Raw genomic sequence first — 26,865 nt, 5'->3', positions numbered from 1 at the left:
GTATCGCACCCACCTTCGCTGGCCTGGCACCAGTGCGTGTCATAGTGTGGTCGTCCAGAAGGTCGTCCAGACAGTCATTCTGCTGTTCAGTCGTTCGGTTGATTTGCATATTATGCTTTTATTATTATAGATTCCCAATTAGAAAAGGCTCTCAGTAGTTTTCACAAGTGGTTTATTTTATACTATGAAGATATTAACTTTTCCGAAAAACAACAGCAACAGCATATTTGTTATTGATATTGAAGTAAATTAAACATTTTTATCATATGACCCTCAGAAGGAACACAGCTGCTCAGGAAAGAGGTCATTGCCATATATTCCTGGCCTATTGGTTAAAAATGAATAAATTAGAGACATGCATCTCTAAAGGTCCTGGTCCTTGCCCAGTATGCATAATAGATGCTCATTGTACATTTGAATCCCAGATCTCTGCACATGTGCTGAGGGCCCTGAGGCCTGCGGAGTATGTCTTCTTGACTGTTAATGTGATCTGGCGTGGCTTTTCACAGAACCAGGGTGAGGAAAGATACATTCTGTTGTTTTAGGTTAGGGGGGAAAATAGTTTTAAACTCTGTTAATAAGTCCAAGGGAAACAAACTAATTCCATTTTTTCTTGAGAATGACTGTCGGATTTCTATTAATAATCCTAGGTTCAGAAGTTATTTCACAGGCTGTCTTTAATTTTTATTTTTAAAAACTAGATTAGAATTCACATAAATCACATCCTACTATTTATTCTTAAATCAAAAAAATGTCAGTGTCTGCTTACTGTTTGCCCAGATCTGTGCTCCACACTTTAAATGTGCTATTTTATCTTCACAATCGTATGGTTATGGTTTTTACTCCCATTTTACATTAAGTAGAGGCTTCAAAGTCAAGTTTAAAAGAGATGGCTTTGAACCCATCTGTTAACGAGGTTATATAGGGCCTCATTCATTCATTCATTCATCTATCTATCTATCCATTCAATTAATAACGCAAACATCAATACAAAGAAGTCTGTATATAGCAAAGATTTGTAAACTTTAATTTATGGCCCACTTCCTTTGATTCACAATTTATAAAATAACATTTAAATACAATAAGAATTATGAACAGTTCCTTAAAAATTCTTTGTATCTTAAATGGGTCTGTAATAAGATTCTTTTAATTCAATGGTTGGAAGATTCTTGAAAGTGGAAACAAAAATTCAAACTTTTTATAGTTTACTATAAAGTTCAAAAGTGTAGTGTGTCTGTGTTTTTAACAATGATATAGACATTTCTCTAATTCCAGAGACCTTGAACTTCCCAGCTAAATGATAGTCTTCTCCACCAACTCCCTTCTCTATCAGCCTGCTGTATTCTCTTCTTAACTATTTCTCAGGATTTGATTTGATTTGATATTACTTATATGTTTGCTCATTTTTATTGCCCGTGGCCTTCACTAGAATGAAAGCTCTATTAGGACATGAGCTTTTGTCTTTTTCCACCCTGCTCAGCCCCTAGAACAATGCCTGGCACATAGCTAGTCCACAGTTCCATTTCTGTGGAATGACTGAATGAACGAATGGACAAACGAATGGATGAAGGAGTGAATCTCTGCCTCTCCTCTGATATATTGGAGCAGACCCGCCCCCCCTCCTTTTTGAAGTTCCTGGGATTTCCAGGAGATATCTGATAGGTGACTTTGAACAGAGTTCTAACACTACCAGGTGGCACCGCCGGCCCCCCGGCCCCTCAGCCACTCTCCCCGGCTTCCTGTGGAATCTTCTGCTGGACTCCCAGACCCAAGAAGCCATCAGTGCCAGCAGAGGTCCCTCTGAGCTGCTTCTGGTGCCACACCAATGCAGCCCCTCAGGACCCAAACCAAGGGCACCAGTGTCCACAGCAGGATGCTGCTGCTTTCCTTCTGGAAGAATCCTCACCAAGCCCACCATTCTGGGAACTGCATTACCAGCCTTCTCTGCACATGTGGGAATGTGTGCACACTCACATGCACACACGCACACACTGACTACACATGCCTGCACATACACACTCATATGCCTGCACACACATGCACACTCACATGCACACACAGGACCACAGCTACCAGCACTCCCAAATTCTTCTCAGGCTTTTGGTAAAAGTTCCCTTGGTTTCACTCCCAGGTCAGGGGGTGTGATCCGAGGGAGAGTGTGGGTGGGGTGGGAGGCTTGACCAAACCAGACGTTCCAAGTGAGGAAAAGTGCCTGCAGCTCCCCTCCGACACTGGGGCTTTCAACAAGCCTCCGGCAGGAAACAGTTTCCCTGGAGGCAGCGCTGTGCCTGGGACAAATGGTCACTGCAGCAGCCCGCAGGGCCATCTGGACACAATGGACCCCGAGGTGAACTCACTTCAGCCCCAGCCTGGGACGGCTGCTGCAGGGAGATAAAGCTTCGCTGCTTCCTTTCTGCTTTGTTTTGGACTGTATTCTAGAAAGATATGTAAGAAATGTTATCCTGATTAGCAATGGCTCACTCCTCTCCCTCATCCCCCCAAACACACCCATAGACACACATATGCACACCCAACCACACACAGACAGACACACATGTACACACACACACACACACACACACACACACACTCTGAGAGGCATTCACAGTGTTCACCACTGTCTAAGTGCTCACGGGGTTTGATCTGGCTTCTTGGACACATAAACCGAGGCCTGTGAGAGTTGCCTGCGGCCGTGGCAGGACTCGAGTCTCCCACCCTGAGAATAGGAACCTGCCATGCCTGTTGACATACACGGCTTAGCATGTCAGCAAAACATGTCCAAAAACCTGTTCCCGTGTCCAGAGCGGAGACACAGAGCCGCTGCTGGTGAAAGGACGCTTTGTTTGAAGAAGGCTGCGGCCTCTCATGGGTCTGGGCCCAGGGGGGAGCAAGGCCCCTGCCAGGGGCTAGGCCAACCCAAAGAAAGAATCGGGACAGCCCCTCTTTACTTAAAACCAAAACAGGAAGGAAGGAACCTGCCGCCATCACTACCAGTTGTGGCCAGGGCTCATTCTTGTTTCAGGTTTGCGTACTCGCATAATGCTTTTAACCAGGAAAAAAAAAAAAAAAAAAGCTGTTTTAAGTTTTATTTTGCAACAATCCTGTGTGTTGAGAAAGAGTGAAGAAAGGGAAACAGAACCAGCCTTACAAAGGTGATATCGGCACCGTGACAGGAGGACCAGGCCGCAGCAAGAACCATACTCCACCTCTTTTATAGGAATTCGGGCACAGGTCTTATATAAAATCTAGCCAGTGTTGCTAAGAGGTTAGCGCATTGGCCTATGCAGCGAAGGGACATAGGTTCGATCCCCAGTTAAGGGCAGCGTCATCCTGTACACCAAGAGGTTGTGGGTTCAATTCCCAGTCAGGGCACATACCTAGGTGTGGGTTCCATCCCCGGTTCGGATGTGTACAGGAGGCAGCCGATCAATGATTTACTCTCACATTGATGTTTCTCTCTCCCTTCCTCTCTTTTTAAAATTAATTTAAAAAACAAAACATATCCTCGGGTGAGGATTTTTAAAAAAAGGTGATCTTACTGTTCAGGATGATGGCTATAATTTTAGGAAGGGAACGATGAATGGGAGATTGTCTTGGCTCAGACAATCGCTTCTATTTTTTGTCCAACTGAGTCACCCTGGATAAAAGTGGCCCTGGGCATCACAAGGCTTACTAACCTTTATGTCATTTCCCCTCCCACTCTGTTCCCGGAATGCTAGTTGCAGGGTCTCTTTCCTGTCAGTTTTTATCTTGCTTTGAACAGTAAAGAGTTTCTCCTCATTGGCAAACGTGACGTCCACTTGTGAACGTTAGTGGCTGTATTTGCAGGCATGGGAGCTGCCCCGACTCCCAGGATTGCCTGTCCAATCGGAATTCACGACGATATGCGTTAGTCTCCGGACTCGCATGAATATCAGTGTGGGGGTCATGGATTGATCCATTCTTGTTCTTATAGTGTTGCGTTAGCCTTAAGGGCCCAATTTATTTTATTTTTAAAATTTATCTTTATTGTTGAAAGTATTACAAATGTCCCCTTTCCCCCCTCCCACCACTGACCTCTTCCACCCCATTCCTGTCCCCTACCGAGGCCTTCACTGCACTATTGTTTGTGTCCATGGGTTATGCATATATGCATATAAATTCTTTAGTTAATCGGGGGTAGGAGGGCAGAGGGTAGAGGGAGGAGATGAGAGGCCCAATTTAAAACATCTTTCTCTTCAAGTTTTATTTTCCATTGATTTTAGTGCTCTTTGATTATATGTTTGTTTGGTTCTTTTTAAGGTAATTTCACTTGTAGTACTACCACAGAATGTGGCTCATGGAGCCTCGAGTTCTAGATGACCCATTGGGATTGGGGCACAGCTAGTCAGATTTTGTGAAGTGGGGCATTTTGGTGGGACTGCACCTGCATGCAGTTGTCCTAAAAGGACATTGGGACTAGCCCTTTTTTAATATGAATTCAGGCACAGGTCTTTATATAAAGTCTAGCATATGGCCCTGGCCAGTGTGCTCAGTGGTTAGAGCGTCAGCCTGTGCACCAAAGTGCAGTTGGTTCGATTCTCAGTCAAGGGCATGTACCCAGGTTGCAAATTTCCTGTCCTGGCTGGGGCACATGCAGGAGGCAACCAATTGATGTGTCTCACTCTCATAGCAATGTTTCTGTCTCTTTCTCCCCCTCCTTCCCTCCCAGTCTCTCTAAAAATCAATGGGAAAGAATATCCTTGGGTGAGGATTAACAACAACAAAAAAAATCTATCATATGTCCTGCTTTACCTTCTTGGTATTTGAAATGATAAGAGAAACGGGCCGCTACCTGCATTGGCCATGGCCAGCTCTCGAAGGGCCGGGTCTTGCCAGCCCGTGTCCTGTCTCCCCTTCCCTCTTGTCGCTGACTCATTAGCAGCCCTGGAAGTAGAAGTCAACTTACTGTTCTCACCTTAGCTCTCCGTTTTCCTCTTCAGCATGTGTCCCAGCATGGACAATCTCTACCGTCCATCAGTAACTTGCCCTTATGATTTCTTGGCCCAGACCTGTGTGTGTGAGGACTGCTGATTTCCCTGGGGCTCTCAGGACATTTGATCTTGGCAAAGTGACAAAGCGTGCATTCTTTTATTTACCAGGGTAACTGCTGGGATTTTTTCTTAAATTACCCATTCTCCGTGCCAGGAATTCAGAAATCAAAATATACGTAATCCATTAGGTTTCGAACACAAGTATCTCGCTGGAAGAAGGTCAGAGGTCTTGTGCAACCATCTACCCAGTAAAAGGACCCTTCTTCAGCATCCTGGACACAGGGCCCTTTGGCGGCCAGCAGCCACTCCGGCTGCCCCAGGTCACCAGGTGCTCCTCTGGGTGCTGGGCGTCTGGAATCCGATGAGAAACTGTGTAAGCTGGGGTTGGGTCCATAAGCTCTCTGTTCCTTCATCTGAAATGGTGACTGTAAGAATCATAGTAGTACTTTCTCATAGAATGCTGCGAGGTTCACTCAGTTAATACACGTAAAACCTTTGGACATGGTTTGGCAAGAGCTAAGCGCCAGTCACCGCTAGTCAGTCATGCTGCCCTGAAGGTGGTAGAGGTGAGTCAGGCTGACTGTTAGACTCAGACTCTGCCAGTGCCTACCCAGGTGACCATGAAAATTAAGTTGCCTAATCTTTTCTGAGCTTGAATTTCCTTATCTGTGGCGTGTGGAGAAGGAGTCCCCGGTAGGTACTTGCTGTGGCAGGCAGGCAGCAAGATGCCAAGTGACTTGAAGGGGGAGCAAGAATTCATGTGAGATGCCCGATACAGAGTTGACCTGCATTCAGCAATCACGGTGAGTCACATTTTTCTGCTCGATAGAAGAGGCCCAAAAGAAAAAGAGATTTCTGTTTACTTTGCCTTAAGAGATGATACAGCACCGTGCCTGTCACATTAGTGCTTCATAGATAGCGGATTATTTCACTCAGAGGAGAGCAAGGGAAGAAACTGAAGGGTAATTCAGGCTTGGAACTTCCAAGCACCAAAGAAAGACAATATTTTTGCAAGAGCTTTTTACGTTAACCTACGGGAATGTGTAAGGTTCTCAGATGTGTATAAAGTCAGAATTCCTAGTAGCACTTCCTTTGACTGACAGCACATCTCGACTGGTTCCTATGAGCCGAAAGAAAAGGCAAATCAGAATATTTTTAAGGAAATTCAGACTTCTTTCCTTTGAGGTATTAGAGTATCCCCCCTTCCCGGGAAATCTGTAACTAGCTGAAAGAGTCATTGGCTACCTTAGTGGGGTAACCAGTCTCTCCCTTCCATCGATTCCAGGCCAGCAAGCCATGAGAGCCCAGAAGCAGGCTCCCTGAACCCTCCCGTGTGACAGGCAGGCTCCCTCGCTTACCACCTCTCGAAGGAGCCAGTCCCTGGCCAAGGTGCTCCTATGAAATTAATTCTTCCCTTCACCCTGAACAATTCTTTGATTATAGATTAATGAGATGGTGACGAATGGCAGCTCTTACATTTGGGCCCGTTTTAATGAACAGACAGGAATTCTTTTTAATTAGTCTGCCGGTTGCCTATATGTAAACGATGCTCTCTAATGTGCATAAGGGCCTTTGAAAACTGTTTATGTTCCTCATTCTGTTAAGCATTGCCTAAGCACTCTTGTGTGCAATGCTACCTGTGTTCTCAATGAGAAATTTGTTGCTAAGTAGGTATCATTCCCAGCCTTTGTGGAATAACCCAGTGTGGGTGGAGATCACCGTGACCAGGTCATTGACCCTATTTATTCAGGATAAATTGGCATGGCAGGGGGTTGCCTCACCCAAACTGAGTGGCCCAGTGCCCAAGTCAGAGGCATTTTCCAGCATTTCAGAGCTGGTTCCATCACTCAGCCCTCTGCCTCCTCAAAGATGCAGGAGCATGTCTGCCCCCGGATATCCATATCTGAGGCTGGGCTTCAGGAGTGGGGGTGGAGAGGATACCTGCTAAACGTCCCCAAACCCCCTTGAGCAGGGCTACAGGCCCCTGACCTGATATAATTAGGTATATGTTACCTGGGTGACAACATACATTTAGTGACAAGATGAAGCCCAAAGCTGGCATTTTAGGATCCATAGATGTGAATTAAAGGACATAATGAGTTCACTTGCCCCAATACCACCCTCAAAGTGTTTCCTCTCCTAAATCCTTGAACTTGGTCCCTGAAACGTAACTTTTGGCTCTAAAAGTCTGACATTGCCTACTGAATGAATGTGTATATACTTAGGAATTCTTTAAATATAACACGTTAGGTTTTTTTCCCCTAGTTTTTTTTTTTTCTTCTTCAAAAAATCATCTCATATACACCCACCAAAAGGTTTTCAGGGTTTTCTTTTTTTAGTCTGTGTCCCAGAATAGTAGTTTCCAAGTTGCCAGCTGAGAAAGGACCTATGTGTTGTGTATGCCGCTGAAAGCTATTTCCAAGCACAAACTAAGTGGTTTTTAAAAATGAACACATGGAAAGAGCCCCGTGGTTTCGTGCGTAGCAGGAAAATCCACTTCACCTCCGTCCTACTCCAAAAGCTGTCAGGCCTCCTAATCGTAAGCAATCATGATCTTGGACTTGAGAGCGGGGAGGAAAAGATTATGTTTGACTTAGTAATTTTCAAGAAGGTCAATGGTTCTTTTAGCGAAATGGTGTTGGGCTGTTCACCTCCACTATCAAGCCACAGTTAGGAGAGTCATAGCCCGCCCTGAACTACATAGGAGTACACCCATGAACTTGGCTGAACTCCAGGGGCTCATTTGTTAGCTCATGTTTCTGTCTGTACAACTTCTCAGTCAACAAAGTGCTCACTGAGTTCCTTTTGCCTAAACTGCTGTAGGAGCTGCATAACATCGGAGCTGTGCCTTCAACTTCAAGTCCTTCCCTCCATGGGGAGAAGCGATGAATGAGCCGGGAGGGGACACACAGTCATATCTCGGTCAATTGTTATTTTCCGCACAGCGCCTTTCAGCATAGACAGTTCTACTTCGTTTCCTTTTAAGAAGCAAGTGGTAAAGTTCTGCAAATGTGTTCAGTGCTGGACTTAATAGATAATGTTCATTCAAAAAAATTTTAAACAGCTTCTCCTAAAATTATTTTGTGTAGTGGGCACAATTCTGGAACAAATACTTAAAAAAAATTTTTTTATTTTTCATTAACGGTTGACTTTTTTAATATATTTTTTTATTGATTTCAGAGAGGAAGGGAGAGGGAGAGGGAGAGAGAGAGAGAAACATCAGTGATGAGAGAGGATCATTGATCGGCTGCCTCCTGCACACCCCCCAATGGGGACTGAGTGTGCAACCCAGGCATGTGCCCTTGACCAGAATCAAACCAGGGACCCTTCAGTCCACTGGCCAACACTCTATCCACTGAGCCAAACCAACTAGGGCGACAGTTGACTTTTAATATTATATTAGTTGCAGGTGTACAGCTTAGTGGTTAGACATTTTTACATCTTTCCAAGTGATCCCCTAGGTAAGTCTAGTACCCACCTGGCACCGTACATAGTTATTACAATATTGTTGACTATATTCCCTACGCTGTACTTTACATCCCCATTTCTATTCTGTAACTGCCAATTTGTACTTCTTATTCCCTTTAACCTCTTTCACCCAGTCCCCCAACCCCTGCCATCTGGCAACCATCAGTTTGCAGAACAAAAAAAATTTTAGACCACTATTGAAAATTCAGAGAAGGATATATACTTACCTACATTTATAGAAGGATGTATATTAATTCCTAGTTGTATCGCCTTTGGATGTGGGTCTGCGTGTCCTTTGGCCTTTTATATGTTAACTACATTCCGTTTTCTACTTTGGACTGAGCGTGTGTGGCCACATTCAGCGTAACCACTGCTGTACTTTTCTAACCTTCCTAATCCTATGTATTTACGGCATCATGATTTATTAACATGTACTTAGGTAATTTAGCTTAATTGTGGAGCAACGGAGTTAGAACTAAGATTTCCTGATTGCTAATGATTTGGTTCCACTAATTTGGTTCTGTGCTTCCTTTAGCTCACAGATTCTATTAACTGCCCGAGACACAGTCTTTTCACCATCAATAATGCTCTAGAAACAGTGACACCCTCTTTGCGTTTAACACCTCCAATTCATTATCTTTTAATTGAGTTCTCAGATTTGCAGGTGGAAGAGAAAATAGTGTGTGATTAATGCCTCTGCATGAATAAGAAGGAACTGTACATATAATGAATGTAACTTATTTTAAAATTTCTCCTGCAGTAAAGTATTGTGTTGACTAACAGTTACCAGGCTGAGGTTAAACAGGTTTCAATTAAAAATTATAAGCTCTCCTTACCCCAAAGCTCAACTGCATGCAAATCCCAAGAACACCAATGAACAGAACCCCTAAAATTGTTCAATAGCGCCCCCTAGCATACATAGTTTTAGGCTATCACTAGAAAGCAAATTCTAGTTGTTGTTTCTTCTCTAAAAAGTGATTTTTAAAAAATATATTTTATTGATTTTTTTACAGAGAAGAAGGGAGAGAGATAGAGAGTTAGAAACATCGGTGAGAGAGAAACATCGATCAGCTGCCTCCTGCACACCCCCTACTGGGGATGTGCCCACGACTAAGGTACAAGCGCTTGACTGGAATCGAACCTGGGACCTTTTAGTCCACAGGCCGATGCTGTATCCACTGAGCCAAACCGGTTAGGGCAAAAGTGATGTTTTTTATGTGTCTGATTATATTGGCACATTCTTCACATTATTCCTGAATTGAATGTCTGAAAGTCACTGTAAACAGAGGATACGTAATATAGTAGAATAATTTCTTGTGCAAATATTTTCAAAATGATTTTACTTTAACTCTGGCTGTCTTCTATTCTGTCTCTGCTTTGGTTGGCTGGTGTAAGGAGGTTTTTGTTTTCTTTTGGAGTAAGTCATGTAGGAAAGAGAAAAGAGCAGAGCTGGGTCGGTTCCTAAAGTAGATTGTGGAAAGCCACAAGGTAGACGTAGTGTATTGAACTGTGTCCTTGGGGCGTGTTAAGAGCACAGCCTCCGGAGCCAGACCCTCTGGGCTCTGTGATCTTGGGAAGGCTCCTTAACAATTCTGTGACTTAATTTCCTCACCTCTAAAATGGGTTAACAGCTCACAGAGCTATTGCACACACCACATGGTGAATGCTCAGTGACAATCAACAGTTGTTACCGTTATTTTACCATGGATGCTTGCAGGTGGTCGTGACCAAAGCTTGGGCTCTGATATCAGAAAGGCATGCGGTCAAACCCTCCGGGAGACCTTGGGCAAGTTGCTGAAACTCGGTTTCCTCAGCTCTAAGTGAGGATCATAATAACGACTGCATCCAGGTGTGAAATCAAACAGTGTACACAACGTGTAGGTTAAATGAGTAGGACAAGTAGAATGTAGACCCTTTATTTCCTTCTGAAATGATAGGAAAACAACAGGTAAAGGACTCTTCGGAATAATAATAATCCTGTAAGACCAAGAGAACAGAATACAACACATCAACGTTCTGCAAGGCGGGAAGCAGGGAGAGAGGGGTGGGAACAAACTTAACAAACCCAAGAAAGCCATTTGCACTGCGGAATGAATGAAAGGCTCAGGAATTGCTGGCACCACACGTCTCTGGAAATGGAGGTGAAAGTGGGCTAAAAATAAGAGGTTTCGTTGTAAGATGGAAGAGAGGGAGAGGGGGGGAGAGAGAAACATTGATGTGAGAGAAATATCAATCGGTTGCCTTCCGTATGCTCCCAGATAGGAGGTCAAACCCACAACCTGGGTACATGCCTTGACCTGGAATTGAACCTGAAACCTTTCTGGTGTTAGGGACAACACTTCAACCAACCGAGCCACCTGGCCAGCGCAACAGCTGTTATTTTTATTGTTGTCAAGGTTTTGTAATTAGAAGGGACCATCATTGACAAGGAATCAAAAGCTCTGTTTATTGTCAGATTATCACAGGAGCATCAGTGAAATACATACGTATTGCCTCACGTAAGAAACAAATTAAATATGATTATATCTGTGCTCTAGGAGTTTCTCTTCTATAACAAGAACTGTGATAGACAGCGTGGGGGCGGGGGAGAGAGAGAACACGCATGTAGGCAAATGTGCCAGCATACATACGTGCTGTTTTTGTTTTGTTTTGGGTTTTTGTTATTTTTGCCCTTAGCGTTTCCAAATGACCCTTGCACATCAGATGTAGCATTCACATTTGTGAAATTTCACTTCAGTATCCCAGTTGAAAAATGGCTCCATTGGTTTTATTAAGCCTCATCAGGAAACCTTGGGTTTTGGTAAAAGATACCCTGTAAGTGATCTGCTACATGATGGTAGATGCCAGAATAGGGGCAGGGTTTTTGTTTGTTTTTTAAATTATCCTTCAGAAAAGTGGATGCGACCTTGTATTTGAGTCACGTGGTATAGGACACACTTGATATTTTGAAGACAGAGTTTGGGGGGAACCTATTAGCCTAAAACACTGACTTCAGTCAGGGGTCATTTTAAGTTCTTCTGAAAGAATCAGTTTTGTTTCTAAATGAAAAAGAAGTCCTAACTTAGTTATTCTTTCTGTGAATCATCTTAGCCTTTGCACAGTTACTCTGACACAATAACACAGTAAATGGTGAGCAGTGTGGAGCTCACCACTACTAAATGGGCACGTGTGGCTTAGAATCCAATTTCCAAGCACACAGCAACCCAAACTGCATTTTATGTCAAACGAATTAGGGGCGACGATGTTAGAAGACTCAAATAGTGGACGACCTTGAGCGTGAAAACACAGATGTCAGGTGCCCCTGAAAAGTGTAAATTGTGTCATAAAATGTGAGTGTGGAGAGAGCAGTGTTTCTAACTTAATATGATTTTTCACACACTAAGTGTTTTAAATGTGTGGAGCTGAATGGACAGACTGTATGTTATAAGTATCGCCTGACTATATCCCCAGAGGAACATACCTTTTAAGCTCCCAAGACGCATCTCCAAGGATCTTTGGAAGAACGAGGAGCGTCCACTAAAGCTCTTAAGCATGTACTTTCACATACTTTTCTCCTTTGCCAGTTCCACACTTTTTGGCCTTTTACTCAGGAAGAGATGCTCACCTAAGTTGAGAGGCAAAGAATGAGGCAAAAAGCAGACTGTCTCTTCAGACGAGAAGAACGGAGACCAGGAGATCAAACACTCAGAAACCGCCTCGCGTAATGGTAGACCGAGGGCTGGCTGTATCCTTCCTAAACGCTGAATTTGAAAGCCTCCTCAGAGAGATTAGAAATGACAGGTCATTTGTTCTTGCTTTTCTCCCCAGCTTGGTGTCGGGCCGCCCAAGGGGGCCCCCTCCCACCACGCTCCCACAGCAGCAGTAGGTGCTTGGCTCAAGTGTCTCATGGGCGTGGAACACAAGTTGGAGGGGGACATGTGGATAAAGGAGCGTGGGAAAGCACGGGCGCTTTTCTGGAAAGCTTCTAAAAGCTCGAGAGGATAAGCAAATAGAGGCATTGGTGGTTAAGCACACCCCTTTTCAGCATTTCAGGATCAATTCCGTTTGCAAAGTTTAGAATGAAGATCTTTCTAGCAGCACCCGTTTCTCCAAAAGGAGACTAAAAAAATAGGAAGAAAAAGAATGGTGTTTACTCTTCATTGCCTGAGTACCCTATTTCAATTTTAAAGAGCTTTTGCGACCCAAATGCTAGCTATAACCAAGCAGTCTTTTCCTAGCCTCGGGCTAAAAGTACATCAATAATGGAACCGCGCCAGGTGGGATTATTGCCTGTCAAGACCGTGGATAGAATTCTAGTGACTGGCTCCATCCATCCACATTGTAAAATAGTCATACCAGGAACGAGTTGATGCTGGTGTTGGCTAGCAAGCCCGGGGGTGCTAGTAAAACATTTGTGTCCTCTGTTTGCTCCAACCTCTGATGGGAGAATAGAAGAGAGTGTATGTATGGGCAGCGAGCTCAATTTAGGGTTAACCAGGACTAATCACAGAAGGGATGGAAGAAATAATAAATGAAAAAAAAGAAGAAGAAGAAGAAGAAGAAAATCAGTTCTTTTCCACCAGTCAAAAACTCAAAACTCCTATATGTGAAAACATAAAAAGATTAAAAATAAATAACTGCACTTTTTGCCTGGCCTGTATGGCTCAGTGGTTGAGTGCTGACCTATGAACTAGAAGGTCACCATTCAATTCCCGGTCAGGGCACATGTCCGGGTAGTGGGCTCCATCCCCAGCGTGCAGCATGCAGGAGGCAGCTGACCAATGATTCTCTCTCATTATTGATGTTTCTATCTCTCTCTCCCTTCCTCTCTGAAGTCAATAAAAATATTTAAAAAATAAATTTAAAATATACTTTTTAAAAATCATAATACATGCAATAGACAGTTTGTATATTTTAAAATATGTATAGTAATAGGGAAAAAACTTCAAGGTGAGAGTTCACAGGCAGAAGAATAAAAGGTGTGTGGTCACTATTGCTTCATTTCTCCCAGCAACCCCCTCACTCCTGCTGAGAGATACCCCCCAACCCCCAGTGGTCACACCCAACAAAGGGCAGGGGGTTTGTGTAACTGGGCTCACAAGGCCTGTTAGGTCACAGAGTTGGGAGGATTGCATCTGGGGTTGCCACAAGGCCATGAAAAGAATGAAAGCAAGGTGACAAGCGGGAAGAGAGAAGAACCATTGCCTGGTCCCCTAGATCCAGTTGACCCTGAGCTCAGAGTCACAGCTGTGAGGCCAGCCCACCAACTCTTGACCTTTGGACAGATGTTCTCTCCATCTGCACTGCTTCTCTGCCCCGAAGCTTACGTTTCATCCCCTGTAAGAAGAATGCACTCCTGACCAGCCCTGTTTCTGCCATGATAGCCCTGTCACCTTGGCTTTGCCTGCCCAGAAAAACACCTGCACTTGGAAGGCCAACCCACCCATCATGCCTTACAGCTGTGGGGTAACAGGTGTCAGCTACGCCAGAAACCTGGCTGTCATTCTCCACTATACCTTTTCCTCTTCCGTTGCCCCTACACATTCAGTTGACCTCCAGTCTTCTCCATTCTCAAATTATAATTTAGCATTGGCAGTGTTTTTCTTGTTTGTCTTGTTTATCTTTTTCTTGTTGTTTTTCTCAGAGCCTAGCAAAGCGCCTAGCATGGAGTGGGCACTCAGCAGTTCTCTCAACAACTCAATTCTCGTCTCTATTCCCAGAGCAGCCATCTTATTACTACAGGCTGTCATTTGTGATGCCTTCCTGTGCAGCAGGCTCCCCAGGGGAGGAGGTACTACTTTCATTGCCATTTCACTAGTGAGGGAGCTGATGCACAGAGGCTGTGGCACCTGCTCCGGGTCCCACAGTAGGAAGCAGAGAGGCGGTCTGACTCTGGAGTCCAGACTCGGGTTCTGCTTGCCTACATTCAGCTTTTCATCGATCCCCTTCTGATTTACAGACAAGCTTCCTGACCGCTTCTCTGCTTCCGCCTCTGAAACACAATTCTGGCCTTTTGGGAAAATCCAGATGCCCAGGCCCAGCCCTCCCTGGTCCAGCCCCTGCCCACCTCACCCCCACATCTCTCATATGCCCTCCCGTCGCCCCAGGCTCCCTCTGGCTGGACCAGGTTCGTTATGGTTCTTGGTGAGTGCCATGTTCTCTCCTCTCCTACCAGGCTACGCATTCCTCCCCTGGACCCAGTCCTGCCCGGTTCCCTCTGCAGAAAGCATCCGTGACCTCCTCCTCCGAGTGAGGTGTTACTCCCATCACTTCCCCACACGTCCTTCTCTCACTTTGAAACATCTGCTCACTTTCCTGTTGGTTTCTTAGGGGATGAGGATTATACCTCTGATTTCTTAGCACAGTCAGGCACTTAAATACCATTGAACAGTGTATTCATGAAGAATGGGCCAGGAGGTTCCTCTACTATGGTGTTCCACTGTGAGTGGGATGAGCAGAGCCTCCTGCCACCATGGACATGTAGCATGTGCAAGAGATAAACTTGTATAGGACGGAACTACTGTTATTTGGGGTTGTTTGTTATTGCAACATAACCTACCCTCTCCTAACTGATACACTTTGGGCAAGAATTGACTATGACTCTTCCAGATCAGTTCATTCTCTGGGTGTGTGTATGTTACTTCTTTGAAAATCTTGGAGATGCATCATCTTGTTGAAAATATCCTCAACTCAGAGTTCTCAGTGTAATGTATAACAACAGTATGGCCTCCTCTCTGTAATCGGTGACATGGTTTCTTAAAGCCTTTGTTCTGATTTGGTTGGTATATAATGAAATCATTCCTGAGCAATTTCTTAAAGCACTATTTACTTTTTAAAGATTATTTTAAACATTTCCAATCTACCTTGAGAAGCAACTATGTGAAAAATATTGGGTGCTTTAAAAATGACTTGCCCCACTTGACATTTGCTTGATATAAATTGAGGTACGTGGCTGTATTTTATTTGTATTTTAATTTTTAGAAAAAGAAATTTCCTTAAAGCAGAGACTTTTCAGGCCAACTTCATCACTACTGAATAATTCTTACAAAAGACTACTAATTCTAATCATCTGTTTGGGTGGGTAATGATAACGGAAGTGTTGACTTTGCGTAATTATGATCCTGGTGAGCCCGAGTCAGCAATTGCATCTCACAGCACGGGCCTTGTCACTTGTTAACGTTCAGAAATTCTCACAGAGTGAATATGACTCAGCGGATCGTCATCACTCAAAAGACACAGACAAAATTCCTTTATATTTGAGGAGGCAGTGTCCTAGCTCATGTTAATACCACTGGAGAAATCACATATGAAAAGATCAAATGAGATTGTTTCCTTACAGAATACATACTACGGGTTACTCCCCAAATGCTGGAATGAGTTCTCATTTATTGTATAGCTGAAGGTGTGCCTACGTTTTAAAGATGTGTGTGTGTCCCCCGAAGTCTCCTAATTCTGGTTCATAAATAACCTTTTCTAGTGTCCATGTACTTTCTGAAATGCAGCGGTTCCCATGTGCACAACAGCACAGTCGGTGTGGAGGGCGGAGTGCTCTGCGAGTTCATGTTCAGTGCTTGGCGTCTCTTCCCTGTGTAGATCCCTCGTTAGCGGTCTCCGGAGCTATTATTCCCACCCCCACTTCTTTTCTCTGCCTCCAGCTCCCTGCATCCATCTGTCCCCTGGGATTTCTTTATAGTTCTGGGCCCAGAAAAAAGAAAATGAGATTTCTCCCACACTGCCAACCCAGAACCAACTCAGCGAACCTCACAGGGCTGCGGCTGCCTAGCTCCTTGCAGACTCAGCGGGACAACACAGACTCAGTGGGGAGCAGCAGCGGCATTGCAGGTGGTGTGACTGTCTCCAGCATCAGAGAAACTAAGGGAAACGCAACTTACTCTGGACACTGACAAGGGCGTTTTGTTCATAACCAAGTAAAATTACTCCAAGCTGGGGAGGAAGTTGTTTGATTTGCTGTTTAAATAAAACTGTCACTCCCTGACATTAGTTTGCAAACACTTTGGAGAAAGGGAGGGTTTTTTTCCACGGATGGAGCCCCTAAGTAGGAACCGTTCGAGGGGTCCCTGCCCTGCTGGGCCTCTCGGTGGACCCCCGGGCAGCTCTGTGGAACCCCAGCGCTGTTTGAAACTGTCATGTGGAAAACCAACTGGGGGGATCCCTGAGTGTGAAGGTGTCTTTTCTCTGAAATAGAATTCAGGTCACCTGGGCCTCTTGTTTGAGATGCAGATTCCTGGGCCTGGATCCCAGACACACGCACTCGGCGAGTTTGGGTGGAGCTTGGGGATATGGGTTTCTGTGCGCATCCAGATGATTCCGAAACCAGCATGAGCGGGTCACGTACAGCGCTGCTCCCTGGGACCGCTATGCTGCACACCTGAAACTAACACAAAATAATGTTCAATGCAAACTAATTGCGAAAGAAAAATTTAAAAATATCTACACTAATAAAAGAGAAAAATGGTAATTGGCGTACAGTGCTACCCTTTTCATTGGCTAATCAGGGCTATATGCAAATTAACTGCCAACTAAGATTGGCAGTTAACTGCCAACAAGATGGCGGCTAATTTGCATATGTAGGCACAATGCAGGGAGGCGAAAGGGAAAGCAGGAAGAAGCCCCCTGCCACTGACAGTGATCGGAAACCCAGGGGGGAGCTAAGAGCTGGGGGGCAGGGCAAAGGCAGCCCTGGGGCCGCCTTTGCCCTGCCCCCCAGCCATGATCGGAGAATCAGGCGCCTTTGCCGCCCTGGCCAGTGATAGCAGGAAGTAGGGGTGGAGCCAGCGATGGGAGCTGGGCACGGTCGAGGCTGGCAGTCCCAGGAGCTAGGGGTCCCTTGCCTGGGCCTAAAGCGAAGCCCACGATCATGGGGCCGCTGCAGCTGCGGGTCCCTGCTGCCCGGGCCGGACGCCTAGGCCAGAGGCATTAGGCCTGGGCAGGGGTGGAGCCTGCAACCGCGGGGGGCTGGGGGTCCCCTGCCCAGGCCTGACACCTCTGCTGGAGGCCTCAGGCCTGGTCAAGGGGCTGATCCGGTGATTGGTGATCGGAGGGTGATGAGGGTCAACTCCTCTGGCCGAGGCATCAGGCCTGGGTGGGGGGCGGAGCCGGGGATTGGGGGGATATGATGGTCCCCTTGCCCAGGCCTGAAGCCTGGGTCAGAGGCGTCAGGCTTGGGCGGGGGGTGGAGCAAGCGATCAGAGGGAGATGGGGGTCCCCTACCCAGGCATGATTCCTGGGCCAGAGGCCTTAGGCCTGGGCGGGGGTCAGAGCCAGTGATTGGGGGGAGATGGGGGTCCCCTATCCAAGCCTGACACCTCTGGCGGAGGCGTCAGGCCTGGGCAAGGGGCCGATCAGGCGATTGGAGGGTGATGGGGGTCTACGCCTCTGGCCGAGGCATCAGGCCTGGGCAAGGGGTAGAGCCAGCAATGGGAGGGGTCTGGGGGTCCCCTGCCCAGGCCTAATGCCTGGGCCAGAGGCATCAGGCCTGGGCTGGGGGCAGAACCAGTGATGGGGGGAAATGAGGGTCCCCTGCCCAGGCCTGATGCCTCTGACAGAGGTGTCAGGCCTGGGCAAGGGGCCGATCCTGCGATTGGAGGGTGATGGGGGTCAACACCTGAGGGCTCCCAGTATGTGAGAGGGGGCAGGCTGGGCTGAGGGACACTCCCCCCCCACCCAGTGCACGAATTTCGTGCACCGGGCCCCTAGAGAATAATAATAAAAGTGTTATATGCTAATTAGACTGGACAGCCGAATGACCTCCCGGACGAAGCAGGGGCTGTGAGGGCCAAGCGCCTTGCACAAACTTCATGCATCAGGCCTCTAGTAATAAATATTAGGAATACTTATATAACTATATAAATGTTACTAAAGAGTTGACATTTAAAAAAACAACAACACTGCTCTACAAACTGCCTGCCGAGGGCCCTTTCAATGACTTCCACTTAGTCTCACTTGGTCCCAGTTTATTTTAGGTACTTAGTTTATGTGTCACATACTATTAAGGTGTTTCTTGCCAAGGGAAACAATATCTTAGTCATCTCTCACATCACCTCCCAGGCTAATTCTTTTCCTGGCGCAGCCCTCTCTGTTGGGTCTGCTCCATCCCAGGCTCCCATCAGCCTCCTTCCTCCTCCAGCCCTTCTTGGTGTTGTTTGTTTGCTTGTTTCATTTTTTAAGATCTCTCTCTCTCTCTCTCTCTCTCTATATATATATATATATATATATATGTGTGTGTGTGTGTGTGTGTGTGTGTGTGTATTATTTATTTCAGAGGGGAAGCGAGTGGGTGAGAGAGAAGAACATCAAATATGAGAGAGAATCATTGACCCACTGCCTCCTCACAGGTCCCACACTGGAGATACAGCCTGCAACCTGGACGTGTGCCCTAACCAGGAATCGAACCGTGGCCTCCTGGTTCATAGGTCAACGCTCAACCACTGAGCCACTCTAGCTGGGCAAGACATCTCTTTAAACCTTCCCTTCCCCAATGAACACCCTGAGTAGAAGTTAAATGATATCTATAAGCAAACACAGAACTGATTTATGGATGCAAATGCAGCTAACCAGTAGGCATATGAATGTTCCGTGTTGCAAGATACTAGGTATTTTGAGGAATACAAGGACATGTAAGAACAAATCCAAACTTTATTTTTAAAATAAAGAAAGCCTTGCCCTGGCTGGTGTGGCTCAGTTGGTTATATTGCCCCATGACCTTAAAATTTGCTGATTTGATACCCAGTCAGGACATATGCCTGGTTTTCAAGCTCGATCCCATAAGGTTGGTGCAGGAGGCAGCCAATCGATGTTCTCACATAGACATTCCTCTCTCTCCCTCTCCCTTCCTCTCTTTCTAAAAAGTCAATTTTAAAAAAGCCTTTCAAATAAAGAAAGCCCACAATGAGACACCCACTCAATTGGCAATAATGGAAGACATTACCAAGCATGGGTGGGAATGTGGAAAGCTGGAATCATTATGTATCACTGGTGGGAATGTAAAATGGTGCGGCCACCTTGGTCACATCTTAAATAGTTGACTATAAATTTACCGTATAATCTAGCAATTTCACTCCTGGGAATGGAATCTGCCCAAGAGAAATGAAAACCTATGCCCTCACAGACATGTGTATGAATGGTCATAGCGGCATTATGTGTGATGACCACAAACTAGAAACAATCCAGATGAATGGCTAAACAAAATGTGGTATAGCCATACCCTGGAATGTTATTTGGCAATTAAAATAAGTGAAATACTGAAATAGGCTACAATATGGATAAACCTCGAACACATTACCCAAGTGGAAAACACCAGGCTATCTATTATAGGAGTCCATGTATATGAATCTAGAAAAGGCAAATTTGTAGGGAGAGAAAGCTGACTGGTTTCCTGGGGCTACAGCTGAGAGCAGGAAATAACTGCAGATGGATTTGGGGAGATGTTTTGAGTTGATAGAGCTTTTCTAAAACTGGATTGGGGTGACAGTTGCACAGCTCTATAAATTTACTAAAATGTGTCATTTAGTAAATGATGAATTGACAGTGCCAGGCCCCTGAGCCAGGCAGTGTGACCCTGAGGGTACAGGGAGGACATGGGCCCGGCTTTCCTGGGGTTAGTGCTTTAGAATTCTCTGCTCGTTCTCCCACCTGCTTTGTAAGAAATTAGGCAGCTCATCTATTGTTCCCTGATGACATCAGCAGAGGAAACAATGTCTATGTCATACATCTCAAATGCTCATGAAAACATTCTTAAGTTTAGTGTGAGGTAAGGAAGGTAAAATAGACTGTAAAGTGGCTCAGTGGTTAGAGCAGTGATGGCGAACCTTTTGAGCTTGGTGTGTCAGCATTTTGAAAAACCCTAACTTAACTCTGGTGCTGTGTCACATAGACATTTTTTGATATTTGCAACCATGTAAAACAAAGACTTATATTTTTGATATTTATTTTCTATATTTAAATGCCATTTAACAAAGAAAAATCAACCAAAAAAAAAGAGTTCGCGTGTCACCTCTGACACGCGTGTCATAGGTTCACCATCACTGGGTTAGAGGGTCAGCCCACCCACTGAAGGGTCACAGTTCGATTCCTGGTCAAGGGCACATATCTGGGTTGCAAGTTCAATCCCCAGTCAGGCATTGTGGAAAGCAACTAATCTCTCTCTCTCTCCCCCTCCCCCCCCTTCCCCCCATCCCTCTCCCTGTCTCCCCCACCTCTCTCCCTTCCACTCTCTCTATAAATCAATGGGAAAAATACCCTGGGGTGAGGATTAACATAAAAGAAAGATACACTGCAAAGGAATTGTAGCGATTCTTTCTTTTCTTAGAAAATCACAAAATTACCCTATGTTTTGGGATAGCAGTGTTATACAGATAAGCTCATGTGTGGTGGTCAGTAACAAATGACTACCAGGACATATGAGTCACTGGAATTTCATTGATGTACATGGCTTTTGTGATCCTGGGAGAAATACAAACTCAGAAGAGTTCATTTGAGGGCCCATCTGTCTCACTGCCTTCTCACATGGCTTTGCATGCGGTAAGAAAGGTGGGGTGACCCATGTGAGTTTCATTCTTCCCCTTAGCCTGGGTCTTGAACTATTGCCACACCCCTGGTTCCTGGAGACTATATAGTCACTTCTTAAATTGGTTTAGAATAGTCTTTCCTTTCATTTTAGGGGTATGTTTTGTGAGCAAAGAACAAAGCACCTTGAATATATCTTTTTAAATAATGTCTGTGAAAGTAAAGATGAGTAGTGTTATTGAGCTAGTGTGCTGACTGATCTATCAGTATTTTAAGATCTGAGAGAATTTCTTTCCCATCTGGCTGGTTTCCTGGGAATAAGAAATCAGATTAGGCCAACAGCCAGAATGTGCCTCTTGAATACAGGCTAGTACTGAGCTTTACTCATCCAATTCCAGTGTTCATTGTGGGTGGGAAATGGTCGTTATTTTTAGGCCTGTTCTTGTCAGCGTCACTGCTGGAGCCTTGTGCAAACTTTCTGCCGCAGTAACCTGATGCCTTTGTCTTTTACAAAGAAAACGCACTGAAGTCGGTTACCTGGGCAAGTCCACAAAGGCTGTGATTTTGCTCCTCTGCTCTCCCTGGCCCGAGAATCTGCTCTTCTTGGATTCTTACTGTTTTCAGTAACTCAGCCTAAAAACCACATTCCAGTTGCACATCATTTTCTAAACAGAGTTGTAGCTGTTATAGAGCTAATTGCTTTCTTCGTGACCACATCCCCTGCTAAAATGTTTGGTAGTCCTGCCTGGACCGCGTGACCTCTTTGCCAGGACTTTGGTCCTTGTGAAGCAGCCAGCCGTGGAGGGTCCCAGCCATCTAGCGTCTCTGTGATGAAAATCCATGCTGTTGCTGAAGTGCTGATTCTCATCTTGCCTTTTATGTGTGTGTTTCAGGAAAAAAGTGCCAGTTCAAATGCAAGACTTAAAACTAACAAAGAGATTCCGGGATTAGTTCATCAACCCCGAGCAAAGTAAGTCCTAGTTCCTATATTTTTATTGTTTTGAAAGCTAAAAATATTTTCAGAGTGAGTTCCATTTTGCCTATTAGATAATCAAGACTTATTATAAAGCTATGTTAATTATGACCAGTGTAGTTTGGTCTAGCAGCGGTTCTCAACCTGTGGGCCGCGACCCTTTCACAGGGGTCACCTAAGACCATCGGAAAACACATATATAATTACATATTGTTTTTGTGATTAATCACTATGCTTTAATTATGTTCAATTTGTAACAATGAAATTGGGGGTCACCACAACATGAGGAACTGTATTAAAGGGTTGTGGCATTAGGAAGGTTGAGAACCACTGGAAGGAACAGATTGGAGAGTCCAAAAACAGTCCATAATATATGGCAGAGCAGGCATTTAAACGATCAGTTAGAAGAAAATGAAGGGGGATATCTTTATGGGGTAGAGAAGAATTTAAATAAGTCACAAAGGATGCAGCTCTTAAGGAAAATGATTAATTATGGTGACCACATTAAAATTAAGAACTTCTGTTTATCCAAATACACTGTAGGACAGTAAATGGCCAAAAAAGGATGGAACAGGTGTAATACATGTCAATACATGTAATTGGCAGTAGTTGGATTTGCAGAATACCTGGAATATAAAGTATTCCTACAAGTCCGTGAGTAAAAGGCGGAGAACTCATAGAAAAATAGGCTGAAGACATGAACAACCCTTTCACTGAAGAGGAAACAGAAATGGCTAATCGATAGGAAAAAATACAAAATGTTGACGGGATATGGAACACAGGCACTCTTAACGCCTGCTGGTGGGAATCTAAACTGGTGCCATTACTTTGGGAAACAATTTGCATTATCTACTAAAATTGTACCTGCACACACCTTCTCCCCAGCATCGTCACTCTCAGGGCAGAGGAGGGAAACGCCCAGCCCGAGGACCATATAAGGCCCTTGAGAAGTCCTTTAGTCTGGCCCTGCTAAGGCAACCGCAGACGGGACTCGAATTCAATAAATCTATGAGCTTTTTTCACAGCAACATAAATTTCTATCAAGTGAATTATATTATTTGAATGATGTTATAAATATCCAAAAGACTCTGGGCAGAAAAAAGGTCCCCAGCCCTGCTGTAGAGAAGGCCTAGGGCATGTGTGCCCGCAGAAATATCCATAGCAGCACTGTTTCTGTGAGCTCCTGAAGCTCTTGGATAACCCCAAATGGACAGTGTAGCTCAGCCAGTTGGGCGTTGCCCTGTGAACTGAAAGGTTGTTGGTTCAATTCCCAGTCAGGACAATTGCCAGGTTTCTGGCTCGATCCCCAGTAAGGGGGTGTGCAGAGGCAGCCTATCGATGTTTCGCTCTCTCCTCCCTTCTTCTCTCTCTAAAAATCAATTTAAATTTTTTTTTAAAACTTTTAAAAATATATAATGGCTAACAAAAATGCGGCATATTCTTTTGAGGGGAATATTACATATCAGTGAAAATGAACAAACTGTAGCTGCACATATCAAGAAGGAATCTGCCCTGGCCAGTTTGGCTCAGTGGATAGAGCGTCGGCCTGTGGACTGAAGGGTCCCAGGTTTGATTCTGGTCAAGGGCACATGCCCGGTTTGTGGGCTCGATCCCCAGTGTGGAGTGTGCAGGAGGCAGCCGGTCAATGATTCTCTCTTGAATTGATCTTGAATGATTGTCTCTCTCCCCCTCTCCCTTTCTCTCTGAAATCGATAAAAATATATTATTTTAAGAAAGAAGACAGAATCTCACAAATGTAAAGCTACAGTGGTAAAGTAAGTAGTAGGACCTGCCTATAGGTAGTTTCATTCATATAAAGTTCAGAAACAGGCAGAACGAAGGAACGTAGAATATATGTATAAGTGATAACACAATAGACAAGCAAAGAAATGAAAAGGCATTAAATTAAGAATCATGGTTCTCTCTGACTCGATGGAAGACAGTGGGACCACAGGTTCTAATCCTTAATTTGAGTGGTGACTCCATGGATGTCCTTTTATTATTATTTAAAACCAGACAAATAACATGCTATGTTTTCTCTACTCTGTGTTATGCATTTCACAATTAAAAAGTTAGAGAGAATAATGAGTCATTTTCTAGGTTGTTCCAGAACTGAATCTACCTTAGAGATAAAATGCACTGTGTGTGACGTGAGAGCCAACTCCCTTTTCCTCAAAGACGCTCGGGTATCCCAGAGGCTACTCTTCTGTGGGCTCCCCTAAATAGTAGCAAATCTCCTGGCGGTCCGGGTGACATGAATAAATTCTACACAGCCCCACCCCGTTCCAGGATAAATGTGACCATTACATATGTGCAGTCGTTGCCCCACGAATCAAAATCATCAGTAGAATAAATTGTGTTATCTCTGATTCCTCCCAGGAAATTGAGACAAAAATAGCCTAGTTCCTAATCACGTTAGCCTGGTATCTGGCATTGCTACAGCCATGGCTGCTGCCATGCCATGCGGCGATCAGGACTCTTCAGAGGGCGGTCAATGAGCTCAGGGATTAAAGTTTGTCACTTTCAAAGAACATGAGACATTTTTAAAATCCACTTACTCCCTACAATGTCGGTATAATGGGCCGGCCGGTGTGTGCGCCCTCAGGTGAGTGTGATGCTATACTCACAATCTCCCTCGTTCACTTCCCTGGGAATCACTTTGATCTACACTAGCGACCGATAGCTGATGACAGAACCTCTTCATCTTTCCATCCAAGCCACGGGACACAGGCTATTTTTAAATGCTTCCCTTATCGCTGAGTTCTAAGCAGAGACCGGATTAAGGAGAATTTCTTTTTCGTGTAGAGTGAATACTAATTGAACTTTGACACACTGAAACAGCGAGTTTTGCAAACTGGCATGAAGCTCTCAGAGAACTTGATTAAACCGGCTCACGTGTTTATTCTAAAATTATGAAGAAAATCCTGTTTTCCACACAGCAGCATTCGTGTGTGTGTGTGTGTGTGTGTGTGTGTGTGTGTGTGTGTGTTGTAAACTGTCCGTCAGAGCATAGGGTTTATGGAATTCAACTCAGAAATCCTTCTTGGGCCCAAGAGAAGAGTGTTACTTGTCCTACTTGCCGACTCACAGGGTGAAGGGAGCGCATTTCCTATGCAGTTGCATAAAACAAGATAACGAGGGTTTGTTGTTTTTCCCATGAGTGGAAGGACAATCTCATACCAGCCAATGGCAGATTTGTTAATAACAACGGCAGGTAATTCTCACATCTTCATTTGATGCAACACGTGGAACATATTCTTACAACTTTGTGATCTCAGGCAAGTGACCTGGTGTCTTGGAGCTTCAGTTTTCTCAGAGAAAAAAGAGGGTGAGCGATCCTGTCTCATAGGGCTGGGGAGCAAATGAAATCATGTACGCCCAGCACTTATCACAGTGACTCGGTAAGAACACCTTAATATTGAGAAAACACCCAAATGGCCTTTACCAAGCAAGTGGGGAAAATAAACTCCACTGTATTCGCACAGTGGAATATATTCGAGTTAATATTAAATTAATTCATTTAAAGTTAATATTTAAATTCGTTAAGATGAATGCACAAGGCTGGATGGACCTCGCCAATGTAATATGCCAGAAGAAATGAGTAAGCCCTAGAAGACTGCATAGAGCCTGATGCACTCTTTGTGAAGTTAAAAAAAAACAAAAAAAAAACAAAAAACTAAAGTAAGTCATGGTAGGAAGTAAGTTAGCTCTAGGTTGTTGTCAAGGTCCTAGCTTTTGTTTTTCATTTTGGTTTTATGGGTGCTTATGAGACTATTTTGTAAAAACTAACAAACAAAGTAATTAACTAAAACTGAGCCCGAGCCATGCATGAGCTACAAACAAGGGTGTGTCGTGATGTGAGGACTAGGATTAACCCCACTTCCCTGAGGTCCAATTGAAAAATAATAACGATGACCATGAAGAAATAACCATGTTCAGGCCAAGATCTGCCAGGAACCCAGTGAGTAACCGAATTTCATTTTTGCAGGTGACGTATTAGGGAATCGGGACCTTGCCTTCTCATACTTTTCTGGCTTAAGTTTTTCTTATTTGGAAACTTTCCTTTCAGTCATTGAACATGAAAGCCACGTGTCTTTCAGCTCGAAAGCTCATTTTGCTCACCTTCTTTCTTTTTTTAAAATATATTTTTATTGATTTCACAGAGGGAGGGAGGGAGAGAGAGAGAGAGAGAGAGAGAGAGAGAGAGAGAGAGAAACAAACATCAGTGGTGAGAGAGAACCATTGCTCAGCTGACTCCTGCATGCCCCACACTGGGGCTCGAGCCCACAACCTGGGCATGCACCCTGACTGGGAATCGAACTGTGACCTCCTTCCTGGTTCATAGGCTGATGCTTAACCACTGAGCCACGCCAGCAGGTTGCCCACTTCATTCTGTTCATTTGCTTACTTGTCAGTAAGATTCCATCATGTTATCATCTCTAGTCTTGTGAAGCTGAGAAGTCACAGAAAGAAGGGCCTATGCTAGCACAGGGTTAACTCACAGGAGCATTGCCAAGGTCAACAGGGGCCACACGTTGTCCTCCGTGCAGCACTGGGTTTTCCCAGTTGGAGTTGTCGTTATTAGAGAGAAACAAGGATTACTAAAATTGTTAAGCTTTATTAATTAAATCAGGCACCACCATACAGGCTTTTTTTAAATGTATATTTTATTGATTTTTTACAGAGAGGAAGGGAGAGAGAGAGAGAGAGTTAGAAACATCGATGAGACAGAAACATCAACCACCTGCCTCCTGCACACCCCCTACTGGGGATGTGCCCACAACCAAGGTACATGCCCTTGACCAGAATCAAACCTGGGACCCTTCAGTCCACAGGCTGACGCTCCATCCACCGAGCCAAACAGGGTAGGGCTACCATACAGGCTTTTATAAAAGATTTTTATATCTA

General features: G+C 44.7%; 1 protein-coding gene across 3 annotated transcripts in view; it reads left to right on the top strand.

Annotated features, from left to right (window-relative positions):
* The window catches only part of CUNH1orf21 (chromosome unknown C1orf21 homolog), a 176,102-nt gene that overhangs the window by 134,946 nt on the left and 14,291 nt on the right, over positions 1-26,865 (top strand). For 2 of the 3 annotated variants that reach the window (XR_004973189.1, XM_036342376.1), the window contains exon 4: positions 21,878-21,954. Coding sequence is in view for 2 of the 3 variants with exons in the window: in XM_036342376.1 (XP_036198269.1) it covers positions 21,878-21,954 (77 nt within the window). In the remaining variant the exon portion in view is untranslated. Of the gene's footprint in view, positions 1-16,114; positions 16,449-21,877; positions 21,955-26,865 lie in introns of those variants that run through there. The other variant, XM_036342375.1, reaches the window with a different exon arrangement.

Source organism: Myotis myotis, unplaced genomic scaffold (assembly GCF_014108235.1).
Source record: "Myotis myotis isolate mMyoMyo1 unplaced genomic scaffold, mMyoMyo1.p scaffold_m19_p_18, whole genome shotgun sequence".
Classification (NCBI taxonomy): Eukaryota; Metazoa; Chordata; class Mammalia; order Chiroptera; family Vespertilionidae; genus Myotis; species Myotis myotis.
The sequence above is the reverse complement of the archived record's forward strand: the minus strand, read 5'-3'. Positions and strand labels throughout refer to the sequence as shown.